The sequence below is a fragment of the Typha angustifolia genome, chromosome 4 (assembly GCF_048772165.1).
Source record: "Typha angustifolia cultivar Huaian chromosome 4, ASM4877216v1, whole genome shotgun sequence".
In the NCBI taxonomy this organism is placed as follows: Eukaryota; Viridiplantae; Streptophyta; class Magnoliopsida; order Poales; family Typhaceae; genus Typha; species Typha angustifolia.
The window spans coordinates 4071639-4092443 of NC_133242.1; the positions used below are offsets into that span (position 1 = coordinate 4071639).

The 20805-nt window shown below is 35.5% G+C and overlaps 3 protein-coding genes across 7 annotated transcripts; all 3 read left to right on the forward strand.

Annotated features, from left to right (window-relative positions):
* Nucleotides 1–1910: 1910 nt before the first annotated feature.
* LOC140759251 (pyruvate dehydrogenase E1 component subunit beta) lies at nt 1911–6553 on the forward strand. Its single transcript, XM_073095760.1, has 4 exons — nt 1911–2166; nt 2286–2386; nt 2534–2577; nt 5410–6553. Exons 1-4 carry the CDS (start codon nt 2067–2069, stop codon nt 6380–6382), a joined length of 1218 nt encoding a protein of 405 aa, XP_072951861.1. The 5' UTR covers nt 1911–2066; the 3' UTR covers nt 6383–6553.
* A 1074-nt stretch (nt 6554–7627) lies between these two features.
* On the forward strand, nt 7628–13177 carry LOC140759661 (uncharacterized). Of its 5 annotated transcripts, none has more exons than XM_073096276.1 (6): nt 7628–7957; nt 8697–9116; nt 10361–10446; nt 10560–12282; nt 12407–12608; nt 12702–13177. In XM_073096276.1, the coding sequence occupies exons 2-6, from the start codon at nt 8747–8749 to the stop codon at nt 12847–12849; spliced, it is 2529 nt and encodes an 842-aa protein (XP_072952377.1). In that variant the 5' UTR covers nt 7628–7957; nt 8697–8746; the 3' UTR covers nt 12850–13177. The 5 variants fall into 5 exon arrangements, with proteins under 5 accessions (XP_072952377.1, XP_072952378.1, XP_072952379.1 ...); XM_073096277.1 differs by having other exon boundaries at nt 7628–7946; XM_073096278.1 differs by having other exon boundaries at nt 7628–7946; nt 8759–9116.
* Nucleotides 13178–18557: 5380 nt separating this feature from the next.
* Nucleotides 18558–20426, forward strand: LOC140759714 (syntaxin-121). The gene is made up of 2 exons (XM_073096347.1): nt 18558–19196; nt 19748–20426. The coding sequence occupies exons 1-2, from the start codon at nt 18715–18717 to the stop codon at nt 20169–20171; spliced, it is 906 nt and encodes a 301-aa protein (XP_072952448.1). The 5' UTR covers nt 18558–18714; the 3' UTR covers nt 20172–20426.
* The last annotated feature ends 379 nt before the right edge of the window (nt 20427–20805 follow it).

Below are 20805 nucleotides of genomic sequence, written 5' to 3' on the forward strand. Positions count from 1 at the left end.
TTTCTAAAAAAACTTAAGGCTAAAATAATTTCTTAACGTTTGGATACTTGAACTATTAAATAAAGAATCACAACCACTATATATATAGAGGTCCTGTACTGCTTGGAGTAACTCTAAAGACTTATACGATTCGATTTAAGACTTGTCAGAGACTTACGTGACTTAATTAAATTGGACTTATCTTAAGAGTTTACATAAGCATGAATTAATTAAAAGATAAATAGACTTAATCTATCGAGTCTAATGTGTCCGTATCATATTTTCTATATAGAGAAACTTTGGGAATCTAAACAAAATATATTTGCCTTTTTTTTATCAGAAAAAAAGGTATTAGCGTATCAATAGATGAAAATTTAAATATTCACGAAATTTCATAAGTATCTAAACAAAATTAAAGGTTTTAAGGAGCAGTTATATAAAAACCTAGTAAATATAAAAACCTAGTAACAAAACTAGTGACCTACTAATTAATGACTGATGTGAATTATTTAGTCATAGTGGCATAAGTAGATCGTGTGGTTTGAAGATGATAGAGATGTTTTGCTCATTTAACTTGTTTATAGTAAACAATATTAACGTCAACGAATCTCATTGATTTAATTATATGCGTTGTTAATCTAAAAAGCTTAAACCACGGAAGAGCAAATTTTAACTTGCCTTCTGGAAAATTTGTGAGTTAATGTGAAATCTAAGCTGAAAAGTGTGAGTCTGATGTCTTCATTATAGACCTTAAAAGTTAAAGGATTAAAATTGTCCCTCTTTATTAGCTTAAGTTTTCAGAAGAATTGACCAACTTATGAGGGTAATTTATATGAATGAAACAACGCTATGGAGATGGTTTAGGACTTTGAATGCTTCTAAACGTTATATACTATTTTGCCTTTTTTTAATCAATATTAATAACCACATTGGCATGTCTACATGGGCTTAGACTTCAAGCCCAAGCCCAATTTTGGCCCATGGGTAATCTACCCTTTTCTTCCTATCATTTAAGAGCTACTGGGTTAGACATAGACGAGACAAAAAGTTAGTCATCTCTTAATTCAACGACGTTTAGACTCTTTTCTTTTAATTGAGCCATAGACAAGCTCATTGTTATACCGTGCCGGTTCATAAAGATGCCTAATTAAAGCTCTAAGTTGTCGCGCAACACGACCATTCCTTCGAGCCAAATGCCACCAACCCAATGCTCTAAGCTTGCATCAGGTTCAATTTTTCCCATTGGGTCTGCCCTGAGTCGACCCCGTGATCTCCTATATAGAGGGATATTAATCTTCCCCATCTACGATATAATTGGGTGATAGCTTTACGCTTTCTTCGGAATTATGTTTGGATTAGTTAGTCTATCATTATTATTTTTGCTCTCCAAAAGATTTGGGAAATTATATTTGGTTAAATATTATGTTAAATTTGAAGATATTTATTAGAAACAAAATTATACATGACCGAATAAATTTTTTAATATATTTAAAATAAAATAAATAAAATTTCAGATAACAAAAATATTTAATGATATATATTTTTATTATAGAAAGTATTATTTTACAAACGTAAAAATAGTTTGTGTTTGGTCAAATAGGATAGAAAAGGTAGTAATTTACATTTTAGTCTAGATCACAAGAGGGACTGATATATACAACTATTGGGAGTGAAATGAATTTAGGCTTAACAGCGTAGGGGTTGAAATGTAATTTCTGCTCTATTTTTTAATTTTTTCCTTCTCGTTCCTTTTGCAAATATGACCGGAAAAGTAGAGTAATTCACTCGCAAACAGTTTAAAAGAAAGAGGTATTTTGCAATAAGACTAAACATCAGGTGGTGATCTGAAAAAAAAAAAGAAATAAAAAAAGAGGAAAACAAAAAGACTGCCCCCACCCGTCGATGCAAACTATGCTGTGAGAGAGGAACAAGTGGATTAAAAGCGCTCTCCAACCTTCCAACATCGTTGTTTCCGCCAAACCCCAACGCTCTTCCAACCCCTAACCCTCTTCCTCTATATAAATCCGCACCTCTCTCTCTCTCTCGATCTCTCGATATCCATCTCTCGATCTCGTGCAGCTTCGAGGATGGCAGCGGCTCTGCAAATGGCGGCACTTGTTTCGTCTCTATCCAATCTCATCACTTCCGGGAAGTCCCGCCCCGGATCTCTTATCAGATCGCCCGCAGGTTCTGTTCCTATCCCCGGATCTCGGTGGAATCGGATGTTATGATCGCGATTACCTGCTTTCGTTTAGCTTTGCTGGAATGGATCTAAGGTTCTCTGTTCGCCTTCTGTTCTTTTTCAGGAAGGAAAGGAGGTATTTTGGTTGTCAGATCCGACGGAAGGATCTCCGGTGGGTTTTCTGCGAGTCCTCGAGGAGGAAATCTGATCGCGAATGCGGTTGCGGTTAGATTCGAGCCCCTTCATGCAATCAAATTCTTTTGATGCTAATGGAACTAGAGTTTATTGTTTATGCTTCTTAATGTATTCGAGCGGTTCTCCTCTCCTTATTTAGTCCATCTACTGAGTTTGAATTTTAATCTGTTTACGTAGGCAAAAGCTGAAGCACCTGCGAGTTCAACACCCTCCAAATCCGGGTAAGCTTTTGTTTCGTACTCAATGCCTGCAGAGCTGCTTGCCTTTTCACTTCTTTATTTTTCAAATTTGCTTGTTAAAATTGTGGACTTGGCCTTTGTTTTTGTCATTTCCTTCATAGTGGCTTATTAGAGTTTTAAGATCTCGAGGTTTAAAAATTTGTACTTACGCACAATTAAGTTTTTTACATGATCATTTTGCATTGGCTGTACAGTACTTCTAGTTGTCAATATTTGAAAAGATACTGCTATATGTTGGCAGTGGAGGTACCACGTAAGCTGGTGCAATAGCTGTATTAGAATGAGGAAAACATGTCCACAACTTAAAGAATGTAAACCTGTAAAGAAAGAAAAGAGAAGTAGTGCAAGAACCAAGCTTGTTAACGTAGGAAGCTGTTAGGTAGATTATGAAATAGTATACAATCAAAATAAGAAACATAGAGATTGTGATGCGGAACATCATATCATGTGTTCGATCTTTCCAAAGAACAGGAAGAGTAAGAACTTAACATATATAATATACATATTATATACAAATCAAACCGGATTTCATGTAGATATTATTTCATGTGATAATATATGAATTAAATACTATAAATAATATATTAATCAAAGAAGGCCTATTTCGGTTGGATCTGAAATAAATAAAGGAACAATGGTACATGAAACGAAACAAATGACAAATCTGTGGAATCCACCCTTGGGGTGTTGGAATTTGCCAACAAAAGAGAGTAGATAATATCAATATCTTAAAATATTTATTAACCTCAAATAATAAGATAACAAGATTTTATATAGGCAAATGGTAAAATGACAGACTAAAATACTCATAACAGGAAAAAAAAATTAAAATACCCTCAACATCGAAGTCTCTCCCTCTTGACTCATCGACCAAAGCGCCACTGTGCCCTCCTTTGTCTACATGAGTACACGTATCTGAAAGTGATGTCTGCACCAGACTGGACATGCTTTTTAATGACTAGTGTTAATATAGTTAGTAATTGGCATGTTATGCCTACTTTATGATATTAGCATTTGGCCATAAATGGCCAATTGTGTATATGTTGTTTGGCCAATCGCTTATAAGCGTCGCCAGGCCCCAAGCTGGAGCAGCTAGGGAACCACATTAACAGCGCAAATGCAGTTAGATTAATCACAGTTTAGAACAATGATGATTGCCATGACTCTTTTTGATGCACCAAAAGTATATTGCATCATTCATGAATGTACTATAAAATTGTACCATGTTATCCGGGATTAGGGGTAATGTTATATCTTCAAGAATTGCTTCATTTCGTATAAACATTAATCTTCCTTTATGCTCCTCTTATTGTTTTGTCCAGCTAGACATTGCTTTCTTTAGTTCTATGTTCATGAAAAATACAATCTGAGGAAGAATCTGCTGGTTTCATGATATCTTAGTACTACCTTTTTCCCAATTTCCACTTTGTCCCTTTGAATTGCACTTGAAAGATCCCATGAGTCAAGAGATCTCCTAGTCTAAGATGTTCTACATGCACTGAAGTCTCTCTCCCTCTCTCAACCCAAATTTAAAATTGAGATATTGATTACCTATTAATCGATTAGATTCGGAATACCCAACTATCTTGAGGTAACGATGGCTTAGTTGTGATTTATGTACTAGGAAGTAGCCATTATCTAATTTTTCTGTGATTCTTTTATCATCAATTTCTCCATATTTTTTAATCCAAGAGACTCCAATAATTAGGCCAATTTGATTGACATCCCATGCAATCTTATTATCCCGTTCTAAGCTGTCTAATGTGGATAAAATTCTCATTTTATCTTCCCTATGAAATTTATGGGTCCTGGACCTGACCGTTATCTAAGTGAGATATTCTCGTGGAAAGCTCAGGCAGTCTAAACAATTGCGGCGAGATACTTCCATCATGGTGATCTTAGGAAGGGAGAGGTTATATGACACACGTACTCGGTTAATTCAATATTAATGCGTAAATCAAGGAACAAAATGGTACTTTTACTTAGTCCTTTATGTCAGGAAACAACATGCTCTTCCTTCTTAGACCTTTCCTAATCATTATGGAACTACCTGACCAGTATTTACTTTTTCCATTCCTGCCTTTTTTTTATGTTTTCCTATTTGAAATTGTACTTTAGTAGTTTTGTATGGAGAATGTGATACAGTTCTATTTGAGCAAAATGTTGTAATCTTTCTTCAATTTTTGTAATGTCGTTCTAGGAGCATGTCATAAAGTTGTGTTTGCGTATCCAGTGCAATACTTTTAGACTTTTCTTATTCAATAGTAAAGCATATGTTGTAAGTCAGCTGTGGGGCTTAGTCCCAAAGAATCTGTGAAGTTGTGATTAAGTTCCCTCATCTTGGTCTAACAATTGGCTATAAGACTTTATAACGATTAGAGTCGGTGTGGCACTTCAGTATTAGTTCATTAGTATTGGTTTGAAGTTAACTATTTATCACATTTCTTAGTCTGCTCAATTCCTCTACATCTGTTGGTTTAGTTTCTCACTTTCTCATGTGGATTTATTAACAAGTAGAATTTGTTAATTGATTTGTAATCAGCTCAACATGTGAAAAGTGATATTGTTTTAGAGCCAGATGTGAATTACATATAGTTCCACAAGAAATGAAAAAAAGAAGAGATGTGAAGTTGTAGATATGGTTGTCGCTCCCTGTTTATTTTGAAAATTTAATGTCAGACTCTACTACATGATGCTATTATTATTTATCACTGTCTAATCATTATAATAAAATGCTCTATTCTTTTGTCTTTACATGCTATATGCTGTGGTCATGTTTCAACTTCTAATTGCATCTATACCTTTCATACCCAGCCATGAGCTCTTGTTGTTTGAGGCACTTCGTGAGGGACTGGAAGAAGAGATGGACCGTGATCCTAGAGTCTGTGTCATGGGTGAAGATGTTGGTCACTATGGAGGCTCGTACAAGGTAACCAAAGGTTTGGCCACAAAGTATGGAGATCTCAGGGTTCTTGACACTCCCATTGCTGAGAACTCCTTCACAGGAATGGGAATTGGTGCTGCAATGATGGGATTAAGGCCAGTTGTTGAAGGAATGAACATGGGTTTTCTCCTGCTGGCTTTCAATCAGATATCAAACAATTGTGGCATGCTTCACTACACTTCTGGCGGTCAGTTCAAGATCCCAATAGTTATCCGAGGGCCTGGAGGTGTAGGTCGGCAGTTAGGAGCAGAGCACTCCCAACGTCTGGAATCATACTTCCAGTCGATTCCAGGACTGCAAATGGTTGCCTGCTCAACCCCTTACAATGCCAAGGGACTGATGAAAGCTGCCATAAGGAGTGAGAATCCTGTAGTGCTTTTTGAACACGTCCTTTTGTATAATCTGAAGGAGAGGATTCCTGATGAAGAATACGTGCTCTGTTTGGAGGAAGCGGAAATGGTTCGTCCTGGGGAGCACGTAACCATCCTCACATATTCACGCATGAGATATCATGTTATGCAGGCTGCCAAGACATTGGTGAACAAGGGTTACGACCCTGAGGTTATTGATATCAGGTCTCTGAAGCCATTTGATCTCTACACCATAGGGAACTCAATCAAGAAGACGCATCGCGTGCTGATAGTGGAGGAGTGCATGCGAACTGGTGGAATTGGCGCCAGCCTGAGGTCAGCGATCATCGACAACTTCTGGGACTACTTGGATGCTCCGATCATGTGCCTGTCATCGCAGGATGTGCCAACACCATATGCAGGAACTCTGGAGGATTGGACTGTGGTGCAGCCACCACAGATTGTGGCAGCAGTTGAGCAGCTCTGCCAATAGAAAGGGCATTCCACAATTTATTTTTCTTTCTTGGCATGAAAGATCCCGGTACTCTTTTCTTCATGAATGAAAATTTTATTATGCAGTGTCACTTCGATGTTTCTAGCCATCTTATGATTATGCTGTGACTTGGAGTTAATTGTTTTTAAATACTATTAAGTTTGAGGATAATTCTTGCTATTTATATCTAAAGATGTTTATTTGGATGAAATTAAGTTGTATTCACAGTTACTTGTATCATGCCATGTCCTTATAAAAAATTAGGCTATTGGATACCTAACATGTTCAAATTCTTGTTAGAATCTGCTTTACGTAAGCTTAAGACTGCAACTACTGCCCAGAGTATTCCCGTATTTGAAATTTAGCTGCAGCAGCAATTTCTTTTCCTACAAATAAATTTGGCAGAATGATGAGCTACCTAGAAAACAACAGGAAAAGGACGATAAAATGTTTTTTTTTGTTGATAATTTATGAGCCGAAATGTCATATGGGCTGAATAAAAGATAACTCTTTTTAGATATAGTTATTTATGCTCCACTAAGTTTTTAGCTATCTAGTATAGGCTTTAAATTATATACGACGTCGAACAATTATTTCAAATCAAACATCGTCGAGATCTATTTTAAACTGTCGAGCTGCTCTTCCAAACTAATCGCACTACCGAACTATCAACCGAATTGAATCAAACCACAAAACTACTAAATAATATTTCATAATATTATTTAGAGTTAGAGTCGAATTCACGACCCTCTTGATTAGGAAATGTGCGAACTGACTTTACTAGAATTGATTGTAAAGACAATAAAATATTGAAGGATGGATAAGTCCAGTATCTCAGTTTGGACATTGGATAGGCATCTGATGGGTATGCTCTGAAAGGCATCTGATGGGTATGCTCTAAAGACTAAAGTTAGAACGTTGACGTGCATACATATGCATACTATTTCCTACCTACGTGTACACTGTCAGTGAAATTGTTCTCGATTTCTCTTTCTCTTTTTATTTTTATGATTAAAATATCTTTCGAGGTAGAATAGTAATACATAAAAAATGACGGTTGTTAGTAGTAGTAACAAGTAAAAATGTACCACGTAAGAACACAGTAGGTATTTTTGTACTTAATTAAGCTCTATGTGAATTATAAGAAGAAGAAATCCCACTATTCAACACTATTATGTAACACACCATTAATATAAACTCGAAATAACGTTACAAAGCTAAATATCGGTTACAATGTCACACGACATAGAACAAGACGACACGCAAAGTGCCTGCCTGCGTCTCCAGCGTCATTGTAGCAGTGCCGCTCCGCTCCGCTCCCTCCCCACCCCACACTGTCGCTTTTGACCAAATCACGGGAATCCCCCGATACGAAACGGCACCCCATCCCGAGTGCGACACCTCATCTTCCGTTACGATCCGCGGCTTCCATCTCTCTCCCACTCCCTCTCGTCGCGTTAAACCAACCCCCTCCTCAAATCAACGTATCGGAACCGGCCGTTTCCCCTCAAATTGAACGCTTCGCCAGAAACGCTACCAACCAAATCGGCCGCCCGATCCGACGGTGAGGAATAGGTATTCTTCGAGGAGATAAGATACTATGCTTTTAGCATTTCAATTAAGCATTTGTTCTTTAGTTTTGAAAACCAAAGAGGCCAAAAGGGAGTAATTGAACCCTGCGTTTGGTGGATTCTTTGAAAGTGATCTCCTTCTATTCCTAATTTGTTGAGATAGTTGATGATCTTATCGTCGTGCAATTTTAGGATAAGGGATTTGTTGGCGTGGAGTAACATAGAAAGTGGAAAAGATTGAGATATACACTATTGAGCTTAAACTTACTGGGTTATTATTGTTGAGTTTTGATGTATCAAGGCACGTGTTACTTGGATTGGGTTCAAGGTGGACTTGGATTAAATGGATAGAGGTTTTATATTTTAAATGATAGATAGATTTGATGTGAGGACCTTCTGCTCTGACACTAGGATAACTCACTGCTCTGATACTATGATAATTCACCAATCACTCTAACAGAGAATGGTAGTTTTAAGATACAATTATAGAAACAAATGCTGAGAAAAGCTAGTATGTCATTTTTGAGCATTTCGAGTTTAGATGCCTTTTTCGAGATGCTAAGTAAGTTAAGTAATAAAAAGTTTTTTCAATCAAAATAAGAGGCTTTTCAATTATTTTGAATCTTTGATAGCTAAAGTGGCGCCTTTGATTTTAATATGCTTCCATGTTTTTTTTCCCGCAAGATTAAGGTGCTAACATCCTTGTCCCTTTGCCTGCTATATGCTAAATTGCTGTTCTACAGGTTGCTATTATCAACACCTGGATAACTAACTTGAGATTTGGGTATCCTCAATGCCTCGTCAGTTGGACATAGGATGGCAGCATGGTACAATGATTGGGGGCCAAAGACACCATGTGCAGTGTAACTATTGCCACCGCACAATGATTGGGGGTATTACACGATTTAAGAAGCATTTAGCTAGCAAAAGAGGGGAGATTAAAGGCTGTGAGGCTGTCCCCAAGGAAGTAAGGGAGACGATAAAGAAGCATCTGGCCATGTCAAAGCCGAGGAAAGCAAATGAGAAGAAACAGAGAAGGACGAAAGTTGGATCTCTTGTATTGCGACAGCCTTTGAATGATAATCTGGAGTCAGAGGCATCAGATCCAGATGAAACAAATGCTAGACAAGAACTTCTGGCACTTCACAAAGCAAAGGTTCACTGTATGGACATCAATACTTCACTATTCTCCTTCTCTTTTCATTTTTTGCACTATGCTAGAATCTTAATGAGATCTTTTACTAGTAGTTTTAGAGGCTTCATTTATTTATTATGTTTATGATCCTTTGAGTAGTAGTTTACTTATTCTTTTTCAATGCTCATTATCTTTTATCACAAATCTATTTTGCATTAAGATATCTTGATAGTATTGGGATTAAATGGTAAAATGTAAAAGTGTTCATTGTTTTATCTTTATTCTAAAATGAATTATGAGACTTGGGCCATAAAGAGCATTTGTCAAATAAATGAATAAGAAAACAGTGACCAATATCTCAAATATAGTAATAAGCATATTACTTGTTAGACATTCAAGATGTCCTAACATAGTTAAAACTTAAAAGATGTACATGATACCAGTCCACAAAATAAGCAGAATATTCTCTCACCATTACCCTTTAGGTTTAATATCTAGAAATTTCTTTTCTTCCTTCTGCATCTCTTACATGCAACAAAGTTCTCTTTTTTATCCCATAGTCCAATATTCTCTATAGGCTTTCTTGGTCGTATATGCTGACTTGTTTATGTGGTAAAAAAACATAATTGCAAAAGCAAGCATAATAATTTATTGCCAATTACAATTGAGGAAAAGAAACAGATATCATAAGTCCATCCATGATCAAATCTATTAAGATTATCTTTACAGATCCTAGAATATTATCTAGTGATGGGCCTTTCTTAGACTTCATGGTTTGACTATCTAATTATCCTTGATCTTTTGGTGAGGCCTCATTTTTCTCTTGATAATCTTCAAAGTTTCATGGTCCTTGAATAGTAATATAAAGTAATTAATGATGGACCATCATATGGGATTTTTCACTATGTTAGCAGTGATCTGAAATACTAAAGTTTCCCAGAGAGAAAAATAATTATTTGGATTTTGGATAGTCTTATTTTGTGCAGCTTTATGAAGGTACCTATAAGCTGAATTCGACATTCTCAAAACAACTGTTATAAATTTCAATATATTTGAAGCATAGACACTGTGTCATGCCACAGGAGTTATTTTTCTTTCGATTGATGCATAAGTTAAAGATCAAATAATGGATGAGGTCAGAAGTCAGAAGCTGTCTTTTGGCTTCTGTTAATTGCTTCAGTTATTTGTTGTATATATTCAAGATTATAATGATGCATGATTTGTTCGTGTTTCCAATTTATCATAATTACTTCATTTTTTGTCACGGTGCAGCTCCTAAATCAGCAGACCAACACTTAATGGTTGGGACAAGGGAGTTCTTTGACGCCTTTTCTAGCGTTCCGTGCAAGACTGAGAGAGTACGGAGTTGACACTGCTCTATTACTCGGTTGTCCATTTAGTTTGTTTTATGATTTATCCTATATAACCCTGTTTTCACTTGCCAATTGCTTATTGTTTCCAAAATTTAAAGGCCTTTGCACCTCGTAGAGCCTCCGACATTGGATGGTCACATGGAATGATGGTAAAAGGGGACCGACAAAAGATACAGTGCAAATATTGCCTTAAGATAATCTTAGGAGGAGGTATTTCTCGTCTTAAGCAACATTTAGCAGGAGAAAGAGGTAATATAGCTCCATGTGAGAGTGTACCTGAAGATGTAAAAGCACAAATGCAACAACATCTGGGGTTTAGGGTTTTAGAGAGGTTAAAAAAGCAGAAGGAACCAGAGGGTGCTAAAAGTTCGATTGAGCGTAGCAGAGAAGGGTATAATGATGATACTTCTAATGCAACTTCTGCAGGAGATTCTTCTTCTAAAAGAAGAAGAGAGGAGGATGAAGGTACTTCTTGTAAGAGTGTCAGAAATAAAACGCATGTTCTAAATGCTTCACTGAGACCTCAGTCTGCATTACGATTTTCAATTGCTTCTCAAGAAAGCATAGATCAAGCTGATCTTGCCATTGCAAAATTCATGTATGATGTGGGGATACCTTTCAGTGCAGCAAATTCATCTTTTTTCCAGAAAGTGGCTAATGCAATAGCTGCAGCAGGGCCTGGGTACAAAATGCCATCTTTTCATTCTTTACGAGGCAAATTACTAAAGAGATGTGTATATGATGTATCTCAAGTTTGTAAAGAACTTCAAAGATCATGGGAAAGTACAGGTTGCACTATCATGGTTGATAGGTGGAGAGATAGAGCTGGTCGAACAATGCTAAACTTCTATGTCTATTGCCCAAAGGGCACTGTTTTTCTTAAGTCAGTTGATGCATCTGACATTGAGAATACCACAGAAGAATTGGTTTGTTTGTTTGATGAAATTATTCAAGATGTCGGCCCTCATAATGTTGTAAATTTTTTGACTGATAGTGAACCTCAATATAAAGCTGCAGGAAGGATACTAATGAATAGGCACAAGACCTTCTTTTCAAGTATTTGTGCAAACCATTGCATCGATCTGATGCTTAAGTGCTTCGCTGATATGGATGAAGTGAAAAAGGTACTGGCAAAGGCAAAAAGAATATGTCAGTTCATATATAACAATGAATGGCTTCTTAAATTATTGAAAAAGAGAACTGATGGAAGGGATATAATTCAGCCCGCCATGACAGAATTTGTAATGAAATTTTGTACAGTAGAGAATATTCTCCTTTTCAGGGACTCCCTTCATCAAATGTTTACTAGTAATTATTGGGAGAATTCATCCTTCTCTAGGCAAAGAGCAGGCATCGATGTAACTGAAATAGTGTTGGATCTACAGTTTTGGATATCTTGTATGAAAATCGTGAAGGTCTCAAAGCCTCTCATTGCAGTTCTTGGCATATTGGATAGCGAAGATAGACCCTCTATGGGTTATCTATTTGATGCGATGGAAAAGGCAAAGAGAAAAATCATATCAGCTTTTGATAACAAGGAGTACGAATATAAGCCATACTTGGAAGTCATTGACAATGTATGCACTGAGCTCCATAGCCCCCTCCATGCTGCTGCTTATTATCTTAATCCATCCACATACTATAACCCCAGCTTTTCTATCAATAATGTAATTCAAAAGGGCTTACTCGACTGCATTGAGACTCTAGAATATGATTTGGCAGCCCAAGATAACATTACGAGACATAAAGCATTCTATGAGGATGCTGTGGGAGATTTTAGTCGCCCTGTGGCAATAAGGGGTAGAGAATCACTCTTCCCAGGTGAGTTGACTCATTTTCTTAAAGTAGCTAGAAAACCTCAGCGAAATCGAGATTTCTGAATGATTTTTGGTCTCACAGTGATGCACTGGTCAACTTTTAACTTTTTATGTAATGTCAAATCCAGCTACGTGGTGGTTACTCTATTCATCAGACTACCCTGACCTCCAACGCTTTGCTGTTAGGATTTTAAGCCAGACATGCAGCATAGCAACATCTGGGAGGTCTTGGACTATGAATGAATGCAAAAACTCCAACAAAAACAGATTGGAGAATGAGAGGTTCAATGATCTTATTTTTGTGCACTATAACCTGCATCTTCAGCAAAGGTAAACTTATAAAAGCAACAATTTTTTTCCCCTTGATCTATAATAATGTAATCAAGCCAGTATTTCTGATACAAAGCTCCTGACCTTCTCTAGGCAAATGATGGCATTGGGAAGTAAGTCCAATATGACAGATGATTATGATCCAATATACTTGGACGGAAGGAATAACATTGCAGGAGATTGGATTGAGGATCCTGGTGTACTTGCTGGGGAAACAGAAAAGTTTGATGGAGGCTTATGAATCCAGAAACCTCACTTTCTGTAAAGGGTAAAGTCAGGATGTGGTGCTGGTGCTGGTACTGGAAGAACCAACAAGTTTGTAGAAGGGAAAAAAATAATCAATTCTTGAAATTGAGATTGCCGATTAACTTAGAAATTGAGATTGCTGGTTAACTTAGTGGTTAGGCGTTACCACTTCTGTCTTGTGATGTGAATTCAATTCTGGAAACTGTCTCGTTGAAAATGGGGCTAAGCTTGCAGCAATCTTACCTTTGAGAACCTAAATTAGTGGGAGCTCATACTGTAAATTCTTGAAATTCAGTGATATAAGAAGTAGAAAAGATTGTATATGTTTACTTTTAGATTCTGGATTATAATTATCTGGGAGCATATAAGTATAAACTATATATATTAGACTAAGATATTGCATTCCGAAGAGCCTGAAAGGTCGGAGAGCCCCTTGTTAGCAGAAAATAAACTTTCTGCAGAGATTGGCATGCCCTTCAAATATTCTGCATAGGTTCATCTGAAAAACCAATGGATGTGACAACTGTAAATGGTCAATCGGTGCCATCTTTGGTGGTCCATTTTTCTTCAGGTAGACCCTATGAGCAAACTTTATTTCAGCAGCAGCACAGTTATCCGACCAGACGGCCATTGTAAGTCTCAAAGTATTCCCTTGAATGTATTGATACTTGAAATGCTGAATGAAGTTTAGAACCTATACGAATATAAAACTGAAGTGAGCAGCTCAGATTGGTATTGTTTGGTGCTGATCTTTCTTCGTCGCTCTTCTGAGGTTTCTTCTTATGTCGAAGTAAAGTGACAATTAGGTATTGTTTGTTTGACTAATTTCCTATCATTGATTTTTGAATCAATTTAACTAATGCGAATAGAGTGTGAGATTTTGTGGAGCTGTACTAACTTGCTATTACTAATAGTATGAGAAAGACTGGCTAACTTTTATTGATCCAATCTTGTAATCTTGTATGAGTTACCTGATTATGTGTATCCAAGAAAATAAGGGACAAAGGAAGCAGATCCACTGAATTAGGTGCAAAATTTTATCTTGTTGTGTTTTTAATCAGCAATGATTCTGGAAATTGCGTAGATTGTTAATCATGTAGCTAGTGCATGTATGTTTCGCTTTATGACTTATATGAGATTGGTAGTTGTTCAATATTACTGGATTCGTCAAGTTCATTTCATGATGAATGTTTACGCTTGTTTTGCTTTATGCTGGAACATTATATTTTTGCCAATCTTGGTCATCAAGTACTTCCATATATTGTAGTCTCCTTACTCCTGTATGTACATGAAAGTGTTATGATTGCTTTATTCAGTAAATTGTACTCTGAAGATCGAAATCTTTGCTTGCTATAGTAAGTTAAGGTGCTTTCTTTGGATTTTGGATGAATTTTTTTTGCAGGATGAAGTTTTTGCCTGCCTTTTCCTAAATGCAGCTCCACAATTTGTCAATTTCAGCTGGAGAATGTGAAAGAAAGGTTAGTACTTACGTAAACAAACTTCATTGTTCTTCTTTATCAAGAATATTCTATTAGAAACTTTTCTGTTCATTTATAGAATAAGGCTAATTTTAGAAAAAGCATTCTAATTTTTAATACCATAAGAACTGAGTTATTATTAGTATAAGCTATTTTATTATTTAGTTGAATATTAGTACGAAAAATAATAATTATATTTGATGTAACATAAAATTGATATTAAAGCAATGAAGAATAGTGAATTTGTACGAAAAAAATCGGTGATATTTTTAACCCAATAATAAAACTACTCTCTATTGAATGTAAGTAGAAGTAATAATTAAGTGTTATCTAATCTAGGAACAAAATAATAAGTTTGGGTTATTATTAAATTAATTTTTAAAAGTTGTATAGAATAAGATAAAAGAGGATAATAAATTAGTATTTTAGAAGAAACTAAATTTTTATTGAATTACTACACCAGAATAAAGAGTATTATTGTAGAAGAATGCTATTTATATTTCACAAGTGAACTGTGGAAGCTAAAAAGGTGGATGAGAGCCTCATACATTGAGCAGTTTAAAGTGTTCGAATTTAATGGATAATCTAAATTATCTACAAGTGTTTGAGGTGGCAATGTGCTCTCTAGAGTTGACACTTGACAGCCTGGAACTAGATTAAGGGTCATCTTAGATTAATTGAAGAGTTGCAAAACTTCTTATTTAACTACAAATCGTATGAATCATTCCAAATTTAGAGGAAAGGGATAAGGTAACAAACCTATCAATTTATCTTTGGATCCAGGTAGGACCAATATGTTATATATTCAATCACCAACACCTGCAAACAATTCAAATTCGCAGAATGATGTCTGATTAAAACCCTACATTGTAAATTTTTTCTAGTTCAAACCATTCTTTAGGGAAAGAAAACAACTGTTTAACCTTGGGTTAATTTTAACTAACTTAACCTTAATCTAAAAGAATCTAAAAACAAATATTCTAACTTTATTTGAAGTGATATTATAAATTAAGTTACTTTCATCAATGACCAGAATGAACTCATGTGTACTGGTTTTACTCTTAATGGTCACATAATTTTTGTTTCAACCCTTTTTTTTTTTTTTTCTAATACCTATATTTTTAATTTCAAATTCCTTTAAAGATAGGATTCAAACTTGAAAGCAGAAAGAGTTGATAATATAGGTTTTTATTTTGGTCAAATTTTCCCTTCAAATTATTTTGAACCATGTTGAATTTATAAGATCTTTTTTGTCCCCCAAAGAACAATCTATCTGTCCTGCTTACTTCTGTGAGTCAACTGTCAGATTTATCTTAGAAGAAACACAACTTGGTTTCCAGAATCAATAGCTCTAGTTCTTTTTAATTCTTTTCTTATAGAATTCTTTTATATATACTAAGATGCTTATAGACTTATAGTTGCTGTAATCTTATCACATTGCATCATGTGGGACAGTAGGCTGCCCATCCAAGGAATTGAGTCAATGTAGAGAGAGAGAGAGAGAGAGAGAGAGAGAGAGAGAGAGACGGCAACGACTACAGCCCTACTTGCAGACTTTTGCTGCATTGGTCTACGTGGCATTGAATTCTTCTCCCAATGTTGTAATTGTTGCTATATATTCTTTAAAATATAATAATTATTTACTATATTAAAAATGTCATTATAGATAGATTTAAAGGAAGGTCTATTGGAATATCTTTTAGCATGGTTGTAAAACCTTTTGGATTAAATTACATTTACCCCCACTGGTTTTTATCTAAAACTAAAACCATTTTTGCCCCTCTCCCCTATGATTTAGACTAATATGAAATTATTAATTTTTTCTATCCAAAATTAATAGAGGAAGTAAAACAAATTTTCCGCCATAATAAATATTAAAATATTAAAATTGTTCTTTTCCTTTCACTAAACTTACTCACAGTATCCTATTATTCAAATTTAAATTTTTTTGATATCTTAAAATCATCGTCGAAAGATTTTGTATTTACTCGAACAATAAGATTATTAATAGTAATTTATACTTTCTCTATTCAATTTAGATAGAAAAATTAATAATTTCATATTAGTTTAAATCATAGAGAATAAAAGTTGGTAGATAGTTTAATTTTAGGCATAGCAATTAAGTTTACCATTCAAATTACTATGTATACTTAATTCTATATTAAATTACACCATTACTTATTTTAAATGATTTACATTAGACTAAAGTGGTTATATAACCATCCCTGATAAAATTATGGCATCTAAGAAGTTTTCTCTGGCAATTGTGTAAATATTCCTTTTTTTAATATATATATATATATATATATATTCGCTTTCAACTGCTGTCTGCTGATGAAGGCAAATTAGAGAGGTCTTCCCAAATACATGGAGTGCAGGAACTTCCTGCATCCGTTGCCGCAGGCAATCCTCTTCTAATGACTGGATATTATTATTGCTGAATGTGGAAGGGCAGGAAAGCGCTGGGGTAGACGATGAACTCAAAAAAGCGGGACCCACCTCGAAATAAAATTGATATTCCCACGCCTGCCTTTCTTGAATCTTGAATCCCCCACAAACGCATCCCGAATTATTTTGTCTTAAGACGAATAAGATTAGCCTATTTCACACCTTATATATATTTGGTAGGTTATTTTATAAATCACGCCTTATATTTTATCTACTGGGTTTTATACTCGTCTTTGAAAATTTTATAAATCGACCATTCCATTTTTCTATAATTTTTATTTAATAACATATATTAACATAAATAGTGCCAACAAATAAATATTTTATTATAATATAACAAATATTTTCCTAACTACTCAAATTACCCTTGTTTTCTCCGTCGACTTATTCTCTCTCATTTTTTTCCCGTGGGATTAGGAGAAGAAGTAGACGAGGAGAAAGAAGAGGGAAAGACGAGAGAAGGTAGTAGTTGCAGCGAACATAGTGAGAATATTTTAACCATTTAATTAATGTCAGTTAATTAAAATAATATTAGCATACTAAATAAATATTATAGAGGAAAAAAGGGGTTGAGTTACAAAATCTTTAAAAATGTGATGTGAACCATAAAATACTTAAAGTATAAAGTGTGATTTATGAAATTCTCTATTAGTTATTTACGTTGCCTTTTTTTCATGAAATTAATCAAAAAACACACTACTTATCATTATTATTATTATTATTATCTCTTGCTGTATATATATATATATATATATATATATATATATATATATATATATATATATATATATATATATATATATATATATATATATATATATATATATATATATATATTATTTGATCCTCGTATTTTATTTTTAGTGATTAAGAAAAATACTTTTAGCTTTCTCACGGGAAAGTTATTTTATGACTTAAAATGACTTTAGTATTAATTAAAATTTTCTGGTTCAAAGTAAACATAGAAAAAGACTCAAATTTTAAGGTCAAATTAAATGTATTTTACTTATTTATTCTTATTCCAAAAGTAATAAACATATTCTGTATTCTATATTTCTAGTAGTTGTGTCCGGTGAAAACTAGTTGAAAGTATTTTCAGTCCTTAATATTAATAAAGGCAAGATATGGGGTGTCTTTTTTAATTTTGATTTTGTGGAGAAATGACCGCACTAATATAAATTATTTGATAAACCTGCATAACTCGCTTATATAATTTAGTTTATTTTTTATAATATAAATATAAACATAGCAGACGATATTAGAGTGGTTAGCTTCTTTCGAGCATCAAAAATGTTCAAAAAGAACTCAAATTTAATTTAAAAAAAGGACCTTTTTTTAATAATATAAATTTATTTTTAAAGTCTAATTAAAAATAATATTATGAGTCTCAAAACTGTTACCAATGGAGGTTAAACCTTATTCTATGCAAGCTTAAACAGTAACTCTACTAATTAAATAACTAAAATATCCTTAGAAATTTTTTAATACTCCTATATTTCAAAAATTACAGCGAAATCCTTAAAAAGATAGGGTGTGGTGTTAATCAGAAAATAACAAAAAGATAGGGTGTTATTTGAAAATTACTCAAGAGAAAAAGTTAGGGAGGGAGGTAAAAAGAATTTCTTCAAACTTTTAACCTAATATAGAAGGAAAAAAAATAAAAAGTGTCGATCAAAAAGCCGCCCAACCAAGTCAACGGAGTGCTTCTTAGTTCTTACGAGGAAAAAATTCCGCGTGAGAATATCGCTTATATCTTCTACTTGAGCCGTCTCTCCCACCCAACGATTCACACCCGCGTTCCGATCTCGTCCTCAATTCCTCAATTAAAATTCTCCTACCCCTCCCTTTCTCCGTCGACATTAGAGGAGAAGAGAGAAAAGATTAGAAGAAAATAAAAAAGGAAACAACAGAGAGGAGAGGAGAAAGAGGCAGAGATGAACAACCTCTTCTCCGGATCGTGGCGGCGCGACGCCTCCGATCCCGGCGGCGGCGTACAGATGACCTCGGCGGGACCTCCCGCCGGTGGAGCAAGCCTGGATAAGTTCTTTGAGGACGTGGAGGGGTTGAAGGACGAGCTGAAGGAGGTGGAGCGGATCCAGCTCCGCCTCCGGGAGTTGAACGAGTCCGGGAAGACGCTCCATGATGCCTCCGCCGTTCGATCCCTCCGATCCCAGATGGACGCCGACGTGGCGGTCGCCCTCAAGAAGGCGAAGCTGATCAAGCTCCGCCTCGAGTCCCTCGACCGCGCCAACGCCGCCAACCGCGCCCTCCCAGGGTGCGGGCCCGGATCGTCCGCAGACCGCACCCGCACCTCCGTCGTCGCCGGCCTCAGGAAGAAGCTCAAGGACTCCATGGAGTCCTTCGCCGAGCTTCGCAAGCAGATCGCCGCCGAGTACCGGGAGACCGTGGAAAGGAGGTAACTTTTAGCTCAAGATTTTCGGGTCAATTGCTTATCTACATAATTTTATCTAATAAAAATCCGTTTGATTTTTGTTTCTCATAAACTTGATCAAAATGTCAAATACTGGTGAAATTGGATATGCAGTCTTAATTTCGATGTTAAAAAAAGTATAATTTTTGGTCTAGTGCTCACATTTTGAATGTTGCTCATATTACTGATGTTTATTTTGAAGACAATTTCTTAGAGAAACTTTATAACCCGATATCTTATGAAATGTGAATTCTCAATCGACTGTATAGTTTGAATCTTTGTAGGTTAATTAGTTTTCTAGTATGGTAATAGAGTCAATGTAATATAAGATAATAGGAATCTAAGAGTCAAATAGTGGTGAGAATGAATCAAATATCTTCATTTTGAAGCTAGAAATGTGAATCGCAATCAAACACTGTAAATTACTTAACAACTTATGCTTTTTTATGTTGATTGATTACTTAATATGTAACAGTTTTATATATATTGTTAATTCATTATCTAATAGCTTAAGCTTTTGGGTTAAATCGGTACAGATACTTCACGGTGACCGGGGAAAAGGCAGACGAGGCAACGGTGGAGACCCTAATATCGACGGGCGAGGGCGAGCGGTTCTTACAAAGGGCAATTGAGGAGCAGGGGCGGGGGAGGGTGGTGGATGTGGTGGCAGAGATCCAAGAGCGGCACGGGGCGGTCCAGCAGCTGGAGCGGAGCCTATTGGAGCTGCAGCAAGTTTTCATGGACATGGCGGTGCTAGTGGCGGCACAGGGCGAGCAGCTGGACGACATTGAGAGCCAGGTCGGAAGAGCCAGATCTTTCATAGAGAGGGGGAGAGAGCAGCTGCAGGTGGCCAGGCACCACCAGAAGAACTCACGCAAGTGGACATGCTTTGCTATCATACTGCTGCTCGTTATTATCCTCGTCATCGTGCTGCCCATTGTGCTTAATGCAAAGAAATAATTAGAGGGAACGATCCATAGATCGATCAGAAGATGCAGATAGTGCTTTGTCCAATCGGTTTGTGTTGATGGACTTTCACATAGATCGCTGTTATTGTTATTGTTTGTGGTTATCATTGCTGCTATTGATAACACTGAGTGCTATTTATATTTTTTTTTTTTGTGTCAATATAACGTATGATTTTGTTCATGCGAATTGAGAAGTATTGATTTTAGTATTCATTTGTGAAACCATTATGATTATTCCACCATTTTACTACTTTGCCTTCATCACCAAACGTATTATTATAATTTATAATAAGTAAATACAAGTACCAACATCTAAACGATGAAATCAAGGGTAAATTTCAAATTATTATCAGTTGCCTAAAATAAAACTACCTTCCAAACTTCTGCACTTTCTCTGTTAAGTCTGGATAGAAAAAATTAAAATAAAATTTTCGGAGGTAATCTGATTTTAAACAAAACCAACGGAGGGCAATTTTTATTTCACCCCAAAATCAAATCAGAAAGGAGCTTCAAATAAATTTGTGAAAACAAAAACAGAGTCAACTTTACTTACACAGGCTGTGTTTGTAATGCCCTTGTACTATATTATTTAATCATTAATATTAAAATAACAATTCAAGGAAAGG